Below are 18964 nucleotides of genomic sequence, written 5' to 3' on the forward strand. Positions count from 1 at the left end.
CACAATTTAAATGTGTGGATTACTGAAAATTGCTTAATGTGAGAGACATAAAGAATAGTAATGTAAATAAAACTTATTTTTGTCTTCACTTATAAAGCCTTTACAGAGTAACGAAAAGCTATCAGTGTGAAAGACATAGAGCTGATGAAAATGAATCATGAACATATTAGTTGGCAGTAGCATGGATTATTAGTGAACCAAACTGTGGTGTGTTCAACAGTCAGGTGGGATGCAAGTGTTATAGCCCTGAGAGTAGTCAAGGAGTATTAGAGTATCTAAACATTCAAATGTCTCCAGTAAATGCCTTGCCGTTTAAATGGATATATTCTAGGTTGCTGTTGCAAATGAGAATTTGTTCCTACTGTAACTGAACAGAACTGTATTATTATGTAGTGCACTTTCCCTGAATTTTGTCACGCACTCTAGATGGTTGTATCTATATATACAGTGTATATAAGTGACAGGTAATGGGTTTATTCCATGTTGAAAAGAAAAGAAAGGAAACACAACGTTTCAGCTGTGTAGGGTTTTTGTATATAAGTGTTCGTGTATGTACATATGTGCTTTAATCTTGACATTTTATTCTTATTGATTAATTCTCTCTTAGAATAGTTTATTCATCACATATTTGGTAGGCATACATTTAATTGCTATTAAACTCATTTTTTGCGTTTACATAATACTGTAGGTGAATTTCGTGACACAATGATACCTTGCTGTCTATTATGTACAATATTTGTAGTGTTCTGCATTTGTGTGGATTGTTTTACAATAATGTACTTATCTTAAAATGAAATTGGCTGTCACTAGCTCTCACTAGGTTACACCAGATCCTACATTAGCAAAGGTAATTGATTGTGCTTTGAGTATAGGATGTTTTTGATTATTATTAATTATACAGTAACTATTTAAAACTGCCAGTGTTATTATTGTATAAAACATTTATCTTTTCTGTTTAAAAGAATGTTGTAAAGACATTTTATTTTTCAAATTACAAAAAGAAATGCTCATCCATATGTACGTTTATCAGTTAACTGGAAGACCAAAAGTGAATTAGATGTATCACATTGCCATCTTCCTTCATTGCATTGTTCACCACCTAGTTCTCTCTTGCAAAGCAATAGAATTGATCAAGGATTATTAAACCTTTTGAAACAACAGCAGCAATGAGTTGACAATATCAAGACTTTGAGTAAAGGATTCTATCTATAATGATTGTATCCTCCCCTTATAAAAACTGCATTATATTGATTCTATAAAAGAACGATTTTACTTTTCCACCAAGAGTACAGTAACGGGTTTCTCATTTTAATTTCAACATTGGTTGTGTTAAAATATTTTTTAAATGTTTCTAGATAAAGTATATATTTAGTAAAGATCCAGATTTAAAACGTTTTGTTTTCGTTTTAGATTTTCTTACTGGACCCACATTATGTAGCCTCAGCAAAAATTGAAAGTGATGAACACAAGACAACAAATTAATAACCTTTTAAATGTTATCAGTTTTTAAGTAGTGCATGCTCTCAAAATACATTCAGATAAGGTTTGAAAAGTGCATGGATTGACACTGCCATTCCAGACTGGACATTGCATGTTATCCCTGTGGCCTTTTTTAAAGAGAGAACTAACTAGTGTCTTTGCCAAGCTTGGCAATCCAATTTTCTCTAGTAGACCAAAGACATGCTGTCTAGGTTGATTTCCATATTCTGAATTTGGTTTATTTCCACACATTACTTTGCATGTGTGTGCCTTGAAATTGACTTTTAACCCACACAAAGTCTACTCTGGTTTGCACTCATTGTCTGCTAGGTTACCCTCCAGCTATCCACGGTATCACATTGGCCTAAACAGGAATTCAAAATGAGATCATAAAGCAATAAGGTTACAAACAAGAGTAGGTCATTCGGCCCATCTAACCCATTTGGGTTAAATCCATTTGTTTGACTCTCAATACTTCTGAAGATTTTGAATACTTGAATCAGGGTATTCAAAATCTGAAGACAAAAAAGGATCAGTTCCTTCAGCCTGTCCTAGGCTGGTATCAGAATAAAAGAATCAGAATGTACTGTATCTCGGTCCACCTGCTGGACTGATTCCAGAGCAGCAATAACTTTTTATTATAAGGTAACCAAACGTGTTCACAATATTCCATATAAAAGCTTAATGTTGGATTGTACAGTTATAAGGAAAATATCCTTGATTTAAATTCTACTCTTAATTCTACATCACTTACTTCATTCTACATTTAGTTGTATAATAATGTGCTTGCCTTTTTATTGCTTCTCCATATTGACTAGAAGCAAATGATATGTCAGCATAAACACCAAAGTTTTATTTTCTATTAGCAACCTCTTCATGCTCAGGGATGGAAAATATGCAATTGAAACACCTACACTTTTTATTTGAAAACAGCAAGTTTTGTTGAATACACTATTGAGAGAATAGCAGATTAATTTCAAGTTGAGAACACTGCAGTGAGTTTTTGCTCAGTTCATGTAGAGCTAAATACTGAATGTGTGGTATTTCCCTGAATATTGATAAATTCATTCAGCTACAAACTGGTGATGCTTTCCTGACCTTATTATTGTATTTCTTTAATTTTTAAACAGGATTCATTGGGTCTTCAGTATTATATTGACAGAAATTAAACAGAATTAAATCTGTGAACAGCAAGCAATTGTCTTGCAGTTACTATATACAGTACCTGTATACATGAATGATTTTAGTTTAAAAGTTATAAATCTTTTGTCAAACGTTAGCCTCTTGAATTTGATTTTATATTTTTACATATAAGTCCTGTTTACTATTACTGTTCAAATATCAAATGATACAGTATATGCACACACATTGAATGCAGAAAGTTGTTACAATTCCTTAATTTAGAATTCATTTTTATAGTATTTACAGTATAAAGCCGAAATTAAATGTGTATTTTCCCAGAGCATACCATAATATAACTGTAAAATATAGATAAAATAAGCATTTTCTTGCAAAAGTGAAAATACTTTATATTTGAATTATGGCTTAATATACCAATAATTTCCTATTTGTATTCACTTTATACTGTATCCAATAAAAAGATTTACCACAAGACATACATTAAGCATGATTTAATGAGCAACTGGAGCTTAGTTTTGTTATCATTTAGAATGGCAATGAAAAATACATTAAATTTGAATGACTGAGCTTTATTTCTTTTTAAATTATTGTGGGAAAAATAGTTTCTAAGGGATTTAGAACAAAACTTTTGTGGAATGGTACAAATATTCTAAAAATGCAAATGTCAAAATATACCTAGTATCTATCATAGAAATATACAGTAAATGTGCTCTTGTCATGTACAGTAAATGTCTAAGGGGTTTTCCTGATGAATGTTTGAATTTTATGCAGTATCAAAAACTGAATGTGTCTAAATGATTGTCACGAAAAGCAAAGAATAAAAAAAACTATTAAAAACATTCCCCCAATGTGACATAGCCAAAATATCATTATGATGAACGTTGCTCTTCACTGATTAACTCATCATTATAAGGTTACATAAGTAAGGTTAAGAAACATTAGTAAGGTTAAGAAAAAGGCCAAACTTTGTTGTGGTGGAATTAGATGCACTACAATACTAGATATTTTCTAAAGCTTGTAAGTAACTAAATTATAGAAGAATGTACAGTAAGGAACTGCAAAAATAGTGCAATTTATTTTCTTTCTTATTTTTTCTTTAGTAATGCAACAGTTCTGTGTATTGTTAATATTTAAAGGTTCATTCTTGTTTATTTTTTTCTTGATTTGCAGTTGACGGATGCACAGACTGGTCTGTGGACTACTTGAAGTACAAAGTGCTTTTGGGAGAACCAGTGCGAATTAAATGTGCATTATTTTATGGATATATTAGAGCAAACTACACTCATGCGCAGAGTGCAGGACTGAGCCTAATGTGGTACAAAAGTACTGGACATGGGGACTTTGAGGAGCCTATACCATTTGATGGTGTTAGGATGAGTAAAGAAGAGGATGCAATATGGTTTCGACCAGCAGAATTACAAGATGTTGGACTCTATGCCTGTGTTTTAAGGTAAGTCAATAACAGCTTACTTGTTACTGTAATAGCATGGGCAGTACAAAATTACATAAAAGACGACTGAACAATTTCTGTGGGGGAACTCTAGAAATGTCACAGGTTTTCTTTGAAACTGTTCCAAAAGATTTTCCTAGTATAATGGTTTGGGAAACTACAGTAGTAGCAGGAATGACACCCTATTAATCATGCTGCCTTCCAAAGGCCTACTTAGCTACTTTAAATCTCCAGACAAGATTTCAGTGGACAAATGTCCATGCAACAAAAGGAGACTGGCACACCTGATATGCAAAATTAAATTTTAATTTGTCTTTGGGGAGCAATAAGAAATTAAGTGGCACTGGCAGATACATAATTCACAGGTCTCCCCTTTCACATTTTCTATCACATCCCATATGGCTTGGGGAGTGGATATAACACGACAAAGTTTGCAAATGAGAGGAAACCTTGATAGTTTGGCTGCAGTTGATACAAGACAAGTTGATACCAGACACTGAAAGGGGTAGGAAAGTCCACTTCATATCAATAAGGATCTCCTCTTTGTCAGGGAAGCATGGCAATATCTGCGCTTTCCTTTTTTAAAAAAGTCAGTATTTTCTTCCATTTAATAACATACCCTATGCCATTAACATTCCATGTAATAAACTTAAGTGAACTCGTCATTGACAATTATAGTAAAGTCTAAAACACTCCGATACCTTACGCTATACATTAAATGAAGCTGCAAACCTGAGAGAAAAATAAATCGGAAAAAAAGAAACAAGGAAAAATTATCCCCCACCCCAAGCCCTATCCCCAAATGACTGGGCACCAACAATCAGAACAGGTCACTAAACCCGATCAGTAAGCAAACCAATAGAGATGTGAACAGCGAACATATCGGAATATCTGCAGCAAAAGCAGAACCCGCTCCCACCTAACATGAAAAAATAAAAGTGTAAAACAAGTGTAAAACTCGGCCTTAAATACAGTAACATACTGACATTAAAATACTTGTGTGATGCCAATACACCCTTATAATATATATTGTAGTACTCTCGGGTTGACGTGGGTATGTGCCCTCACCACTGCTGCCTCAGGCGTTACTCAACAGGGACCCAGCCAGTTGAGCTAAAGGGAAATCTCCTGTCAGCCCAGTGGCTGCTGTTCTTGCTATTCACAGGGAAGGGCAGTGACGTAACCGCCCTGGTAAGCCAGCTCTCACAACCTCTAATGTCGGCCATATGCATTGATACTATATGATACTATAACATTAGGACAATGACAGCTGCAAGTGACAATTTTTTTAAAAGTTGGAAAAGATGAATACAGCTAATTATGGTGTAGTTTTTAAGATATTTTCAAATCTATGCTATTACGATTTTCTCTGATTGAATGACTGTGAACATAAAGAGGCCTAGAGTCCAACTTCTCCTCTCCGTTTACCTTATTCCACCAATTCCAAAAAGTTATATGAAGTATCAGTCTTTGATATTGTCCATAAATTCCTTCACAGAAGCTGGCGAGGAAAATACGTGTAGCTTTCCATTATTAATACAGCGCAGTCTGGCCGGCTAAGCAAATCCTCGAAACATATTCCTGTCAGCCAGGGATTTCCTCACTGCGTCAAACTCCTGTTGTTTCTCCATGATGTCCGCCAAAAGGTCCTGCTAGAAAAAGAGCCAGCTACCAATTTGTGGGTGATATTGCGCTTCCTCAGCGCAGCCCGGAGAATCTTCTCTTTATCGGGGAAGCAAAGGAATTGAACCAACACAGATCTAGGCTGGTCATCGGAGCCGAGAACAGGACCAGGTGATCTATGAGCCCATTCAATGTAAATAATTTTTTCCTAGGGAAAATCTACCCATTTCGGTAGCATTGACAGGAGGAATTTCGACAAGCGGAGTAGAACCCTCCGAGTTCTCCGGCAGGCCCACAATTTTAATGTTTTTGCACCGACCCCTGTTTTCCAGATCATCAGTTTTATTTGTCATTTTCTCGATTTGCTGCTTCCAATAATCCAGTTGGCTTTTGTGCTTTTTTCCGACATCTTCCATAGCGGAGATCTGATTTACGGCTTCCGCCATCCGCACCTCAGTAGAGTAAACTCACTCTGTTAAATTAGTTGGGGAGTGAGATGATTGAAACAGCAATTGAGTCAATTCGGCCATTGGTAGCGTCTCGGCGAGCACTGGGTCCGTTTGAATGGCAGGTGGTGGCGGGTTTTCCTCAGAGTGTGAAGTTTTGTCCTTCTGTTCTCTTTTCTTTGAGGTACTCCTGTGCGCTCGTGCATTTGAATAAAACTGGAACGTCTTGCACCTCACGGTCCCTGGCATGTTAGGAAAATGAATCGGTGGTGCAATTAGCAATAGAAAAAAAATAAACGGATGAATTTTAATAATATAAAGAAAAGGTGGAGCAGATCTCAAACTCAAGTGGGTCACATGACACACCTCCTATATGATCTTCTTGAGGTAATATGCTTGGCAGGACACCGTGACAGGGATGAAACAAGATATACTGTGGTCTAGGTTTGGTCAGTTGTGATTTTTTTTAACAATTATAACCAGGAAGGTTTTGATTCAGAGGGGAATACAGTCATGAGGAGTAAATTGTACAGGCTTAAAGAAAATAGGAATTGTAGCCTAGTTAATTTTCTGCCTGTGGCAATGGAAACACTCCAGCCATAAAGCAGTACAGACTCAACTTGCATTATGAAACCAATGGAAATTTATAGTTGTTTTATATTTATTTATAGTACAGTTAGGCCTTAATTATTGTAGTACCTAATACTTATGTTAAGAGATTAACAGCTGGTGTTTACTTTAAACTATAGAATCGTGGTTTACAGAAAGATAATGGTAAAGCTCTTAATATTTTAATTCAAATATAAGACAGGTGTTTTTCTCTTTACATGTCTTTATACTCTGTTTAAGGTAAAAAGTTTACAAAAGCATTTCACGAATGCAATCCTACCCCACTGTGAAGATTTATACTTTATACTACATCCATCACATCTGTTTGTTTATACAGTATATCCTAGTTCAATGTACAGTGAAGCAGCCTATGCAATTGATGGGTTTGTACTAGAAGGCTCACTCCTATCTTGTCTTGTTTTGTCTTTGTTTTTGATCAAACTCTAGCAGCATAAACAAAGAAATGAGTGCATCACAATTTCTGTGATAGCATCATTTACACAAGTGCTGTTCCCACTGTTGACCTAAATAATTATATTCAGCTAAAGTTCTATGATTTGATTTGTTATGCATTCTGTCAATTGTTTAAGCGTTTTGATATTTAAAGAGATGCTCCAGATAATAAAATCCATAAATCATCAAGCAGTTTGCATTCATAGTACTTTATTTAAATAAAATGTTATAAATATATCACACAATGATTAATTTATACAGCTACTTCTGCATTTAGCAATTATAAATCCTGGAGTGTGACATGATCCAATAGATAATGATACAATGGCAGAAGAGAGAGCTATGTGGGCTAATATCACACACTGCATTATACTGTATATTAAATAGAAATCTTACATAGTATGGATTTCTACAATGTTCATCATTTACTATCATTCTGTTTTTACTTTAAAAAAACAGAATGACAATTGCTGACACTGTTATTTAAGTTATAAGCCATTGTCATGCTGCCGTGCATATGGACAACATGTACAGTACAGTAGTTGTTCTCGGAATAGAGAAAAAATCCCTTTTGCAATAGTTGAAATATCTAAAACAAGAGGAAATTATGACAATAACCACTGTATATCACCTAGTGAGCAAACACAAATAAAGGAACAAATAAAGGAATTTGTATCCAATTACTAAAAAAATACAGTAGGTTAAAAATAAATATATATTGTGCTCTGCTTAGTTTTCTTAAAATAAATTAGAAATTAGTTGTACTGTGTCTGATTTAGCCTTTTCTTTGCTTTCTCTACATTATGCAGATCATGTGGTATTCTCTTAGTTGGGTCTATACCCAGTTACCTCTCAGCTATCTCAGAGATATTAATGTCATTGGCCTTTCATTGTTGGAATATTGCTCTGAGAAATAACAGTGAAGGAACTGAACTATTAAAAGTTAAGATCGCGTATTGCAAATGGTTGTGGATCATCAAAAAGCACAAAATAAAGATGATGAAAGGAACTTAAAATAAGAAAGAAAGAGAACATAGACTCCTATCAATCTTAAATCAGAAGAAGACGCTAAAAAATTCCAGATAACAGGGGCGTTATTTCTGAAGGTCAAGAAAAAATGTAAAAAAATCAGTTCCATTTTTCTTTCCTGTTATTTGATGTAATACATTTCATATTTAATACTGTACTACGGACAACAAATTCACACTTTTGACACTGAAAGATAGTTTTTAATAATTGTATCCTGATGCCAGATGTTCTTTAAGATTCCAAACAATTGCACCCATGGCTGAGTTGATCACTGAAACCACATTTACATCCTCTTCCTGGTAGGACAATCCTGGTAGAATATCTCATTAGCTTTGAACTTCTTCATGACAGAGAGAAGTCTTCATGCGAGAGAGAGATGAGAGAAAGGAGGAGTATGTACATATTTGTTATATGTATATGTACATTGAGATTCTTATTTGTGTCATTCTCTTGGGATATAACACAGCACATCAACATACAACAGGTAGTACAAAACAGTAAACATATAGAGACTTAGATACTGTATGTGGTAGCTAAGTAGAAAGTACAGAGTGCAGAGGTGTGTTTAAACCAACATGGGCCCAGGGAGACCCCACATAAAATGCATCACTATTCAGACTTGAACCCAGGACCCAGAGGCTGTGAGGAAGCAGTGACTAATAGCCACAGTCAGTTCACTTTCTTTCACCTCTCCTATTAATAAATCAAATGCTCATATTCCCATTTTTTTGTCTCATTTGAATATACTGTAGGAGTCTAAAGTGACTCCCGCATTTTTTTTATTACATTTTTTTCAGGGGGATATATTTGGAGGTGTATTTGCATTGCAATTAATTTTGCCTAAACGAAATACATATATGAACCAAACAGAGGCATTTAATATGAACTGCTTTTCTGGTTTGCTTAATCAGTCACATGAATCCAACAAATCAATAGTACTCAGTAGTTACGTGAGTTTTAAAAAACACAGCAGATTTACTTCTAGGAATCACGCACAAGAACCGCGGCTCTAAACTACGTCCCCTGGCATCATTGACTCCTGTCCTGTCTTGACCTTATTTAAATGGGGCTCTCTAACTGCTCACATGCATGGTCGCCAGGTTCGGTAGGGTGGAGTCATGGAGGACTGCAGTGAACATGGTAAAATCCTTATTGCACCGTACTTAGTCACTAGGGTTCTTCTGTAGAAAACCAGAGGTCACTGATGGTTGTGGTGGGTGGTCACCACCACAGGTGAGGATTTTTGGGGCTTACTTATGTAAGATAATTTGTAAAGTATTAGTGAGTATTAGTACTGTACATGCCCATGGAGGCTTTAGGAAGTTAAAATTAAAATGTGGAATACTTTATTACTTGAGACACCCCACTCATTCAGATTTATGCTCAAACAGAGATCATGTGACATCCCACTTAACATTTTTATACTTTAAGTGGGTACTAAAAGAAAACAGTCTGTTAACTGTCTTTAGGTTTAATACCTTTTAATAGTGTTCCTGATGAAATTGCTTTTTCATCATCGGCTTTATTTAATATTGTATTTCATGTTTTGTTTTTGCTTTAGCTTATTTATTTATTGATTCTTTGCTTGTGTCTGCAGTCCAGTACATGAATTTTAGAAGCTTTTATATTTCTTTGGTAGCACTGGGGGTCAAACAGACTCTTTATTACATTAAAAAAACAATGATACATAAGCACACAGGTAAATTTGTTCTGTGTATGTTTTTTGTCATTGTATTTTTCACCATTTCACTAAATGGTACTTTGTTCAAGAGATGACTTCACATTTTTTCTGCAATATATTGTTCATAAAGCTATAAATATGTACATGAATTAAAGTTAATAACCTTATATCTAATCAGCTAAAATTCAACACTTTTTTGACACCTTCAGATTGAGAATTTCCAGTGATGTCTTTCCAGGCATGCTTACCAATTAAACCTTTTAAAAAAACTAAAAAAAATAATTCTTGTCTAATCACAAACATTCTCTATATTTTCCTTAAAATGCAATTAAGAAATAAATCCTACATTCGGAATCCATCGCTGGAGTAAGAAATTGAGAGTAAAAACTTTTGGACATCCCTGAAATTAATAATAATAATAATAATAATAATAATAATAATAATAATAATAATAATAATAATAATAATAATTGCTTACACTTATATAGCACTTTCCTGGACACCCCACTCAAAGCGCTTTCCCCTCCACCACCACCAATGTGCAGCCCCACCTGGATGATGCGACAAAAGCCATAGTGCGCCAGAACGCTCACCACACATCAGCTATCAGTGGGGAGGAGAGCAGAGTGATGAAGCCAGTTCATTGAGGGGGATTATTAGGAGGCCATGATAGGTAAGGGCCAATGGGAAATTTGGCCAGGACGCCGGGCTTACACCCTACTCTTTTCGAGAAACCGCCTGGGATTTTTAAAGACCACAGAGAGTCAGGACCTCGGTTTTATGTCTCATCCGAAGGACAGCGCCTGTTTACAGTATAGTGTCTCCGTCACTATACCGGGGCATTAGGACCCACATGGACAGCAGGGTGAGCGCCCCCTGCTGGCCCCACTAACACCTCTTCCAGCAGCAACCTTAGTTTTTCCCAGGAGGTCTCCCATCCAGGTACTGACCAGGCTCACACCTGCTTAGCTTCAGTGGGTTGCCAGTTGTGAGTTGCAGGGTGATATGGCTGCAAACCAAATTAAGTTGGGTCTTATCTTCTTGTAGCCATCTCTTGGCAAAGGCAGTTTGAACTTGTGACTATTTGAAGGGATTAAATTCAGTCTGGTACAAATCTTGTACTTCTATACTTTCGTTTTTACAACTATTGTCTGTAGGCTTTGTGTTTAGTCATCTTGGACCTAACAATGCCATATTTACAGTATTATCTGAACTCATGCCCTGAGGAAATCAGCTGTGCTTCATTATAGCTTTGTAATAGTAGGATGATGCAGCTTTCAGCACTTCACAATGTATCAATGTGTATCAATGGAATGCACAGTATTTATGAGGAAAACAGCCCTGATAGCAGATAATCATATGAATGATAGAATGGGTGTAAGGTTTAGTAGCATGGTTTTTCAGTAGAATGCATGCTATAAGTGCAGTTCCTAACCCTCATCTTTGGAGATCCCTGTGTTTTCTGTCTTTCATTCTGTTTTAGCTGTTAATTAGTGATATACTAATTGATGTCTTAAGTTATCTGCATGCATGCTGTGATTGTTGTATGTTTTTACCAGTGGTTTTAAAAATACTCCACTTCACTCCACTTCAAAGAACTTCAGCTTACTGAACATTATGTATCCTCCTCTCAACTAGGTTATTAAAAATGTGTCCTCTTATTCCTGTCTAAGTAGCTTTTAAAGGTGATCACTCTATGTCTAACTACAATACAGACATAGGCTAAATAGCCTTCTCTAGTTTGTAACATTCCTCATGTTCTCACTATGAACAGAAACAGATGGAAATGACAGTATATCAAACACAAATTTGTTTTTCTTTCAGCAGAGCTAATGGAATTTCTGGCTGACACACCTGTGAACCTCAGAGGTTCTGAAACTCAGAAATAGGTGCAGGGTTGATACCAATTACCTTCTGACCAGTCATGAACTGTGCACTCCTTTCCAAGGGGTAAGAGTACCATCAGAGCTGCTGAGACAAAACACACTCTCTCACTTTTATGTTTTCCTTTTAAATGGATTCAATGTAGTCTATTTTTCTAATAACAAATTCAGTAAGATGTTGAGGCAGCTGAATAGTTTTTACTGGAGATGACAAAAATAAAAATAAACAAAATGACCTACAATCTGAGACTTATGGGAGTGCAATTCATAATAGTTATTCATTTTATATATTTTTTAATAAAGTGTGTCAAGATTCATGTCAATTGCACAATGTTGTACAGTATCTTAATGCATGACTGGATGTTTTCTTTAATAGGAAACAACTGGTGGGGATAGTTACTAGTCCCAAAGCTACTACTGCTACAACAATAATAATAATACAGGCTTAAACAGTATAACACTCTTGACTGTAAAAATTGAATAGGTCATTCCTGTTAATATAATGTAAATGCATCAATCTCACTTTGGACACCAACAACACAAAATAAACAAGAACATGAACTTGCTTCATTAGTATTTTTTTATTGGAACTTTTTGTGTCAGATTGATTGAGAAGATTTCATGTCACAAAGGCATTGTAACATCTGTTTTCATTAGGCCCCACTATAGCATTGGCCAGCATGAGCTATCAAGTCATGCTTTCCAAGCCTCTGATCCTGTGATCCATTAGCTACTACTGAGGATGGGCGAAGTGCTCTCCTCCTTAGAGGTATACTGTACAGCTGGAGTTAAACACTGATATTAGTTTAGATTGTTAACCTGTTTTTTTTTCAGATAAAATAAAAAACAGACACAAAACTTCCAGTGAAAAGATAAACTGAATTATGAGGGTGTTTTAATTAGCATACCAAATGGAATGGAATAAAATTACATAACGGCTTGAGTTTCACAACTGCTGAAAGTGCCTTTATAGATAACAATGTTTATTTTCTTTAAATCACCACACTCTACTGTAATGTAGGTGGCACAGCAAGTAGCAAGTGTTTGCCTGTAGGCTGTAAGGGTCACAGGGTCAGGTATTGCTGTGGGTTAGCCTTATTCTATTCTCTGAAGTGCAGCCCAGCGTGCTGTAGAAGGATGTTGTACTATCTTACAAATGGAAGTGAAGTTGGCCAGGCCACCTTGAGAATGTGAAAGGTTGAAACGAGTGGGAGAAGCTTCATTTTCACTTTTTTCCCCCAAATGAAATTCTTCTTTCAAGGCTACAATTTAAGCTGAATATCATTCTTTTCCCAACCTTTAAAAAAAAATTGAAGAGTTAAAAAATGTATACAGTATGTCCAAAAAACAATCCAAGGCAATGCATGCATTTGTATGTTTTTTAGTTTCATAACTTGAGTAGTATCGTGATGTATTTAGATAAAAGTGAAGCAAACATTTTAAAGAAACAAACTGACGTTTTTGAAATAGTAAGTACAGTATCCTTGTACAGCATTCAGTATATATTACTATAATATTTGTATAAAGATGTTTTCATTTACCATTTTCGGAGATCGGTATGAGCAGTATGGTGAGGCGATCCAATACAGAAGTATAAATATACTGCAGTTGGTGTAAAAGTATACAGTATATATACAGTAGTCCAGGTGGGTAGCTGCGTCAGCATGCTTAGGCTGCAAAGGAACAAGTAATAGGTTTATTCCATGCTGAAAAAAAGAAGAAAGAAAACACAACGTTTTGGCCGTGGAGCCTTCTTCAGGTGTGAGCAGGTGTATAGTCTAGTAGAACAAGAATATTTGAACAAAAGAAAAACCTCTCATGGTCATAAAACATTAGCTTTAATATGATTTACGTGAAAATAAATTCATTCAGTTGGATGCCTCTCGCTCAGACTGCGGGAATCTGTAAACAGAAGACATTCTGTAAATGCAATGTAGGGTGCAATTCTTCAGGAACTCATAGAAAATCTGGAAAATCATAAATCTGTATGTACATCAGTCTGAGAATCACCAGTTTCAATGCAATGCATGAACTTATCCGTGAACCAGTAACTATGTTGACAGACAACTGCTGTGGGTACATTTGCAATATCAGCCCTCCCCCCTGCTCTCTGCTGCTATTAGTGAGTGAGAAGCGTGTAATGTACTAGACTAGAGGATGGTGCAGGCAACCCTTGCTATGAATTATGAAATCATGCTGCTACTTGAACACATTAGAAAATGTAATAGAAAACCAGCTTACGTTGGGGAATGACAGTAATGGATCTTAACTTTAAGCATAAATAAGCTTCCACTTTTGTAAAATACAGGTGAATGAGACCATTAAAAAGAGGTTGTAATGTACACTCTGAAAATTCATAACAGCACTGTATTATTTATTTATGTATTTTAACAGCTGATCTCCCATGGGAATTTTCTCTGGCTTCTGCTGTTAGTTTTAATAGTGGAGAACATAAAATCATAAACCTGTACCATGCATTGAAATTGAAACATTCTACCACTGAAATGGCCTTTGGGAAGGATTTATAACAGCGTTCTGCAGTATCGTTACGATTTTCAGTCTTGGATAAGATGCATGGAGACAAACATTCTGACACAAATCCTGCAGTAGTTAGGGGAATTAATGCATATGCGTGGTTTATGTACTGCATGCAGCTGTGTTCATTTATAGCACTTCAATTAGAAGTAATAACCACCTTCTTTTGGCTGTATGCACATGGCAAGCTATGATTTGGCCACACTATGTTCCGGTAATGAGCAATTTGGCAATAAGCTACCAAGTCATGCTGTCAAAGCCAAAACCTCAGCTCAATGAGATCCTCTGATTAATTACTTTCTAGCAACCAATTGATCTAGATGGGCTAAATGCTCTGCTCTTTTTTGCAACCTATTTTATATTCTGAGAGCTATGCTGTATAGCTAGAATTAAACACTGATATTAGTGTGGATACCTGTTTTGACCAGATAAAATCAGACAACAGACAAAAAATGTACAGCGAAAAGCTAAACTGATTTTATAGATTGTTAACTGAAAATACTGCGTACCTTGTTCATTTGGTAAAGTCTAATGTACATCATTTAAAAGAACTTATACATATAGTAGTTTTCAAAGTTTTTAATTATATTTGGAAAAATACAGTGTTGGTCAGTGTTGGTGTCCAATTCTGCACTCTCTTATAATCGTGGCTTAAATTAGCCACAACTGTAGCTTTTTCAGCAGCTTATTTTGGAGTATTAGAAGTCTGAGTTTTAGCTGAACTTAGTACTTTTATCTTGTTTTTAATTGAGATGGCTAAGGTTACTTACTATAGAGATTAAGGAAGGTTATAATAAAAATGCAGAAAAGTTATTTGCCTCAGCAGATGTCATGTTTTGTTCTTATTTGATTTTTGTTTTTCTAAGATGTTTCAACACATACCTTTGATTCTTTTTTTTTTCTTAAGGGACTCTAAAACAGATCTTCTTTTCTTTTGGGCCAGAAACAATCTGTTAATTTGCTGGGTTGCTAACACAAAACACTACACAGCAGAATGCATGCCTTATATAGTGCAACACGTCAGACATGATAGGAAAAAGGTTTAAATTCATGCAACCTTATAAAGTTTTGTTTATAGTCATTTTCGGTACTAAAAGATGTTATGCAATTCATAAAACTAAACAATATTATAAGTCATGCAAAGTACACCTTTTTGTAGAAATACAACTTCAAATATATTGTATTGTTTAATTGTATTAAAACTGAAATAATATGACCACTGTAGGTGTTTGGTAGCTTTCTGAAGACCACGACCCATAATGTCATAGAGTTACATACTTACACCACCACTTACTGTACACTGCCTGAGTGTCCATACTCCTTCTCTCCTGCTCCCACCTCCTCTCAACGCCAGTCTTTCGTTCTCCCACGCTTTATCAACTGCTGGTTTTCCTCTCACACCCGAAGAAGGCTCCACAGCCGAAACGTTGTGTCTCTTTTCTTTTGAGCATGGAATAAACCTTCACTTGTTCCTTTGCAGCTTGCGCATGCTGACGCAGCTACCTACTTGAATTTCGTTAAATCTAGATGATCTAGTTTAGATTCAATTATCACTTTAAACAGATTCTGAACTCATCTCAGGTAAAAAAACGCACACTGTATATACAACAACGTTTATTAATATGGTTGTCATGCCAAGCTATTTGTGCATAGAGTGCAAAGATTCACATTATTTAGTCTAGGTGGTCAATTGATGAACTGGGAGGCCAGTTAGATAACAGATATGTCATGCTGATCAGTTATCCAATTAATCCAGCTCAGATGGTTATCAGATCTGCAATCCATTTGGCATAGTTTATTACTATTATGGATTAATAAAATTAATACAATTCTCATCAGAAATGTTACTAAGTGTATTATGCATGCATGCATGACTTTTTGTTGTCAAAAAGCTGTGCTATTATCTCTAGGAAACTATGAATGTTGTAAATTGTATACTTTTCTTATCATACTGCTGTCTTGACAGAAATGTCAAAAGGTTATCGTAAAATAGGTGAATCTGAATATTTTGACTTCCCCTCTGTCATACTTGTCTACTTTTATTTCACTAATAATGAGTTGGGAGTTAAGTTAAGTAAGGCTGTTATTACTCATGCTTTACAAAAGTGGGATGCTAATTAAGAATTCAGATGCACTTTTCTTTCCGAATTGACAAGGCCCCAAAAAACTGCTTGCCATTAAGTGAACTTTAAGTTTGAATTTCAATACATATTGCCTTCCCATCCTTTCTGCCTTCTGTGGCATTTCAGAAAAGAGCACATTTGGCTTGAAATAGTGTGTGTCTGTGTGGAGTAATGGGCTAATGCCTTCCATGCCATGGGGTAATGTTGGCTGTAGGTGAATGATACAATCTGTATAGATAGTGTTTTTTTATAATTTTGAATGACTAATTTACTGAGATTTAGCTATAGTTTCCGTGTAGTTGGTTAAAAATAAAAATTACATACACATTTAAGATTTATGTTTTTTTTTCAGTCTGCAAATCATTATTTTATAAAGGTAAATTTCAAGAAATTAGAGCAATGCATTTAGCTATACAGTACATAGTTTTGCACTAAGATAATAAAATTGAATTATATGTGAGACTGGAATTGCAGACAACAAAGTACCAGCTTGCATCATTTTGAGCTTAACACCGATAAAGACTGATCATAATAGCTAACTTTATACCTCAAGACTTGTTTAGCATACAATATAACAATTGTAGGGTGTGCTGTAAGGAAAAAGCTGAATTTTCTTCAATATCAAAACCGTTACAGAATTGGCAGTTTACTTAATTTGTGTCTTTCAGACTACCTTCGGATGAGTAGTTTCTAAAGTCAAACCTGGGATAAATTAGTATGCTGAGGATATCTACACCAATCCATTGCATATTCTTCATGCTGAAATGATTGAGGGTTTCTCTAGCCCACATATGACTTAATTGCATCAATACTTATTTCTTGCTGCTTGGAGTCCATATTACATGAATGGCTAGCTATTTCAAGTTTTAAAGAAAACTGGTGGTATGGGTATGCACTAGCTGTGTGTTGAAAGTCTTCCTCAATTTTAATATGGCAATTCATTTGCCTGTGTTTACCAAAGCAGACACACAAATATGTTTTTCTTCTCTACTTGGCATTTCCGATCTTTCACCTTTATGAAAAAAATGTAGTTATATTTAACTTTCCATTACCATCCAAATCGAATTGTGTGGTTTACCTTTGATTCTCCAAAGATTTGCGCTAATTACTGATGTTCAATTATTTCAACAACTGCAAACATTAGGAAACCTGTGCATTATTCCAGAAACTACAAATATTAGGAGGCATATTTCAATTAACCAAAGACTAGCTTGTGTGCACACAGGTATGTATTTAAGAGCGCACAAGCAAGCATTCTCCAAGCCACATTACAGAGAGGGGTGAGTTTTATGCCTCAATAGATAAATTGAATCTTTTTCAGTCTTTTAAATCTCCAGATGTCTAAGGATTTTTTCTTTCTTCACCAACTACACACGTACAGTTGTTAATTTTTGCAAGTATTAAAATCTTTTGAGTGAGATTTGTATCCTTTTAAATCCCATCTATTTTCTTAATTTACACTGTTTTCCACAATTATTACTAGGAATAACACCATCTAGGAATTAAGTATGCTAAAAGGATTGTGAGGTGCTTATTCAAAAATTGGCTTAACCTGCTTGGCTGAGGGCTAACTATGTGACCGTTGGAAGAGGAGGCTAGGATCACCATAAAGAACCAAGTGGGACCCCAAACCACCGATGCAATGGCTTGAACCATGGATCATAGCAGCAGCTGGCTAGAAAGCTGTTGAAGTGCTTGTTTAAGGGTATATGTATTGGATTGCTGTATATAGGTGAGGCAGAACTCTAATGACCAGCAGCTGAGTTGCTTAATGAGATAGGAATGCGCTGATGAGCTGCTGAGAGGAGTGGAATGGCAAGAATTCCTCAGCAGTTTGTGAGGCTTTCTTGTGAATTATAGAGAAACAGGTTACAAGATAGTACGGGACTTTTCATTAGTGAAAAGAGGGAGATTTGATGGGAGATGACCTTGTAAGATGTGAAGCTGAAGATAATAGAGTAGGGGTTCTTAAGAGCTGATGGAGGTAGACTTAAATCGGTCATAACCAGATCTTAATTTACATTAATTTTACAATTGAGGGGAGGTTTCTAGGCAGTTCAGTAGGAACTGAGGGTGTGAAGTGCAACTCCAGATAGAGTAGTATTTTAAGTCAGCTGGAGGTGGTGATGGGAAAGGTGATTCAGGGGAATACAAGATCTGGAGGAAGTGGACAGGGATCCTGAACTTGGAAACAAAAAAGAGGAATCAGCAGAAATATTGAAATGACCCAAGATGTGAGCTGCAATAATTAAAAATGACTTAAGAGAAAGCCACTCAGATGACTGAGGAATTTTATGGTAAGTTGATGGGATCTTCCATTCTTGATTATAAATGGAAACATTATCTGAACGGATAACGACCCATTGTTTCCAATTGTGGCCCCCCCAAAAAAGCAGAAATGGAACATGAAAACTGTTCACTTTGTGAACTCTAGGAATGGCACAAAGAGTTAAGTGTAGGTGACTAACTGCTGGGTAATATGGTTTCCTACGGATTCTGAAATAGGACAGAAC

The 18964-nt window shown here is 35.7% G+C and overlaps 1 protein-coding gene across 2 annotated transcripts in view; it reads left to right on the top strand.

Moving 5' to 3' along the window:
* Window positions 1-18964, top strand: part of LOC148675837 (interleukin-1 receptor accessory protein-like 1) — a 519844-nt gene that overhangs the window by 210178 nt on the left and 290702 nt on the right. For both annotated transcript variants that reach the window (XM_088648704.1, XM_088648715.1), the window contains exon 3: window positions 3790-4069. In XM_088648704.1, coding sequence (XP_088504830.1) covers window positions 3790-4069 — 280 coding nt within the window. The remainder of the gene's footprint in view (window positions 1-3789; window positions 4070-18964) is intronic.

Source organism: Lepisosteus platostomus, chromosome 2, assembly GCF_059453375.1.
Source record: "Lepisosteus platostomus isolate fLepPlt1 chromosome 2, fLepPlt1.hap1, whole genome shotgun sequence".
Taxonomy (NCBI): domain Eukaryota; kingdom Metazoa; phylum Chordata; class Actinopteri; order Semionotiformes; family Lepisosteidae; genus Lepisosteus; species Lepisosteus platostomus.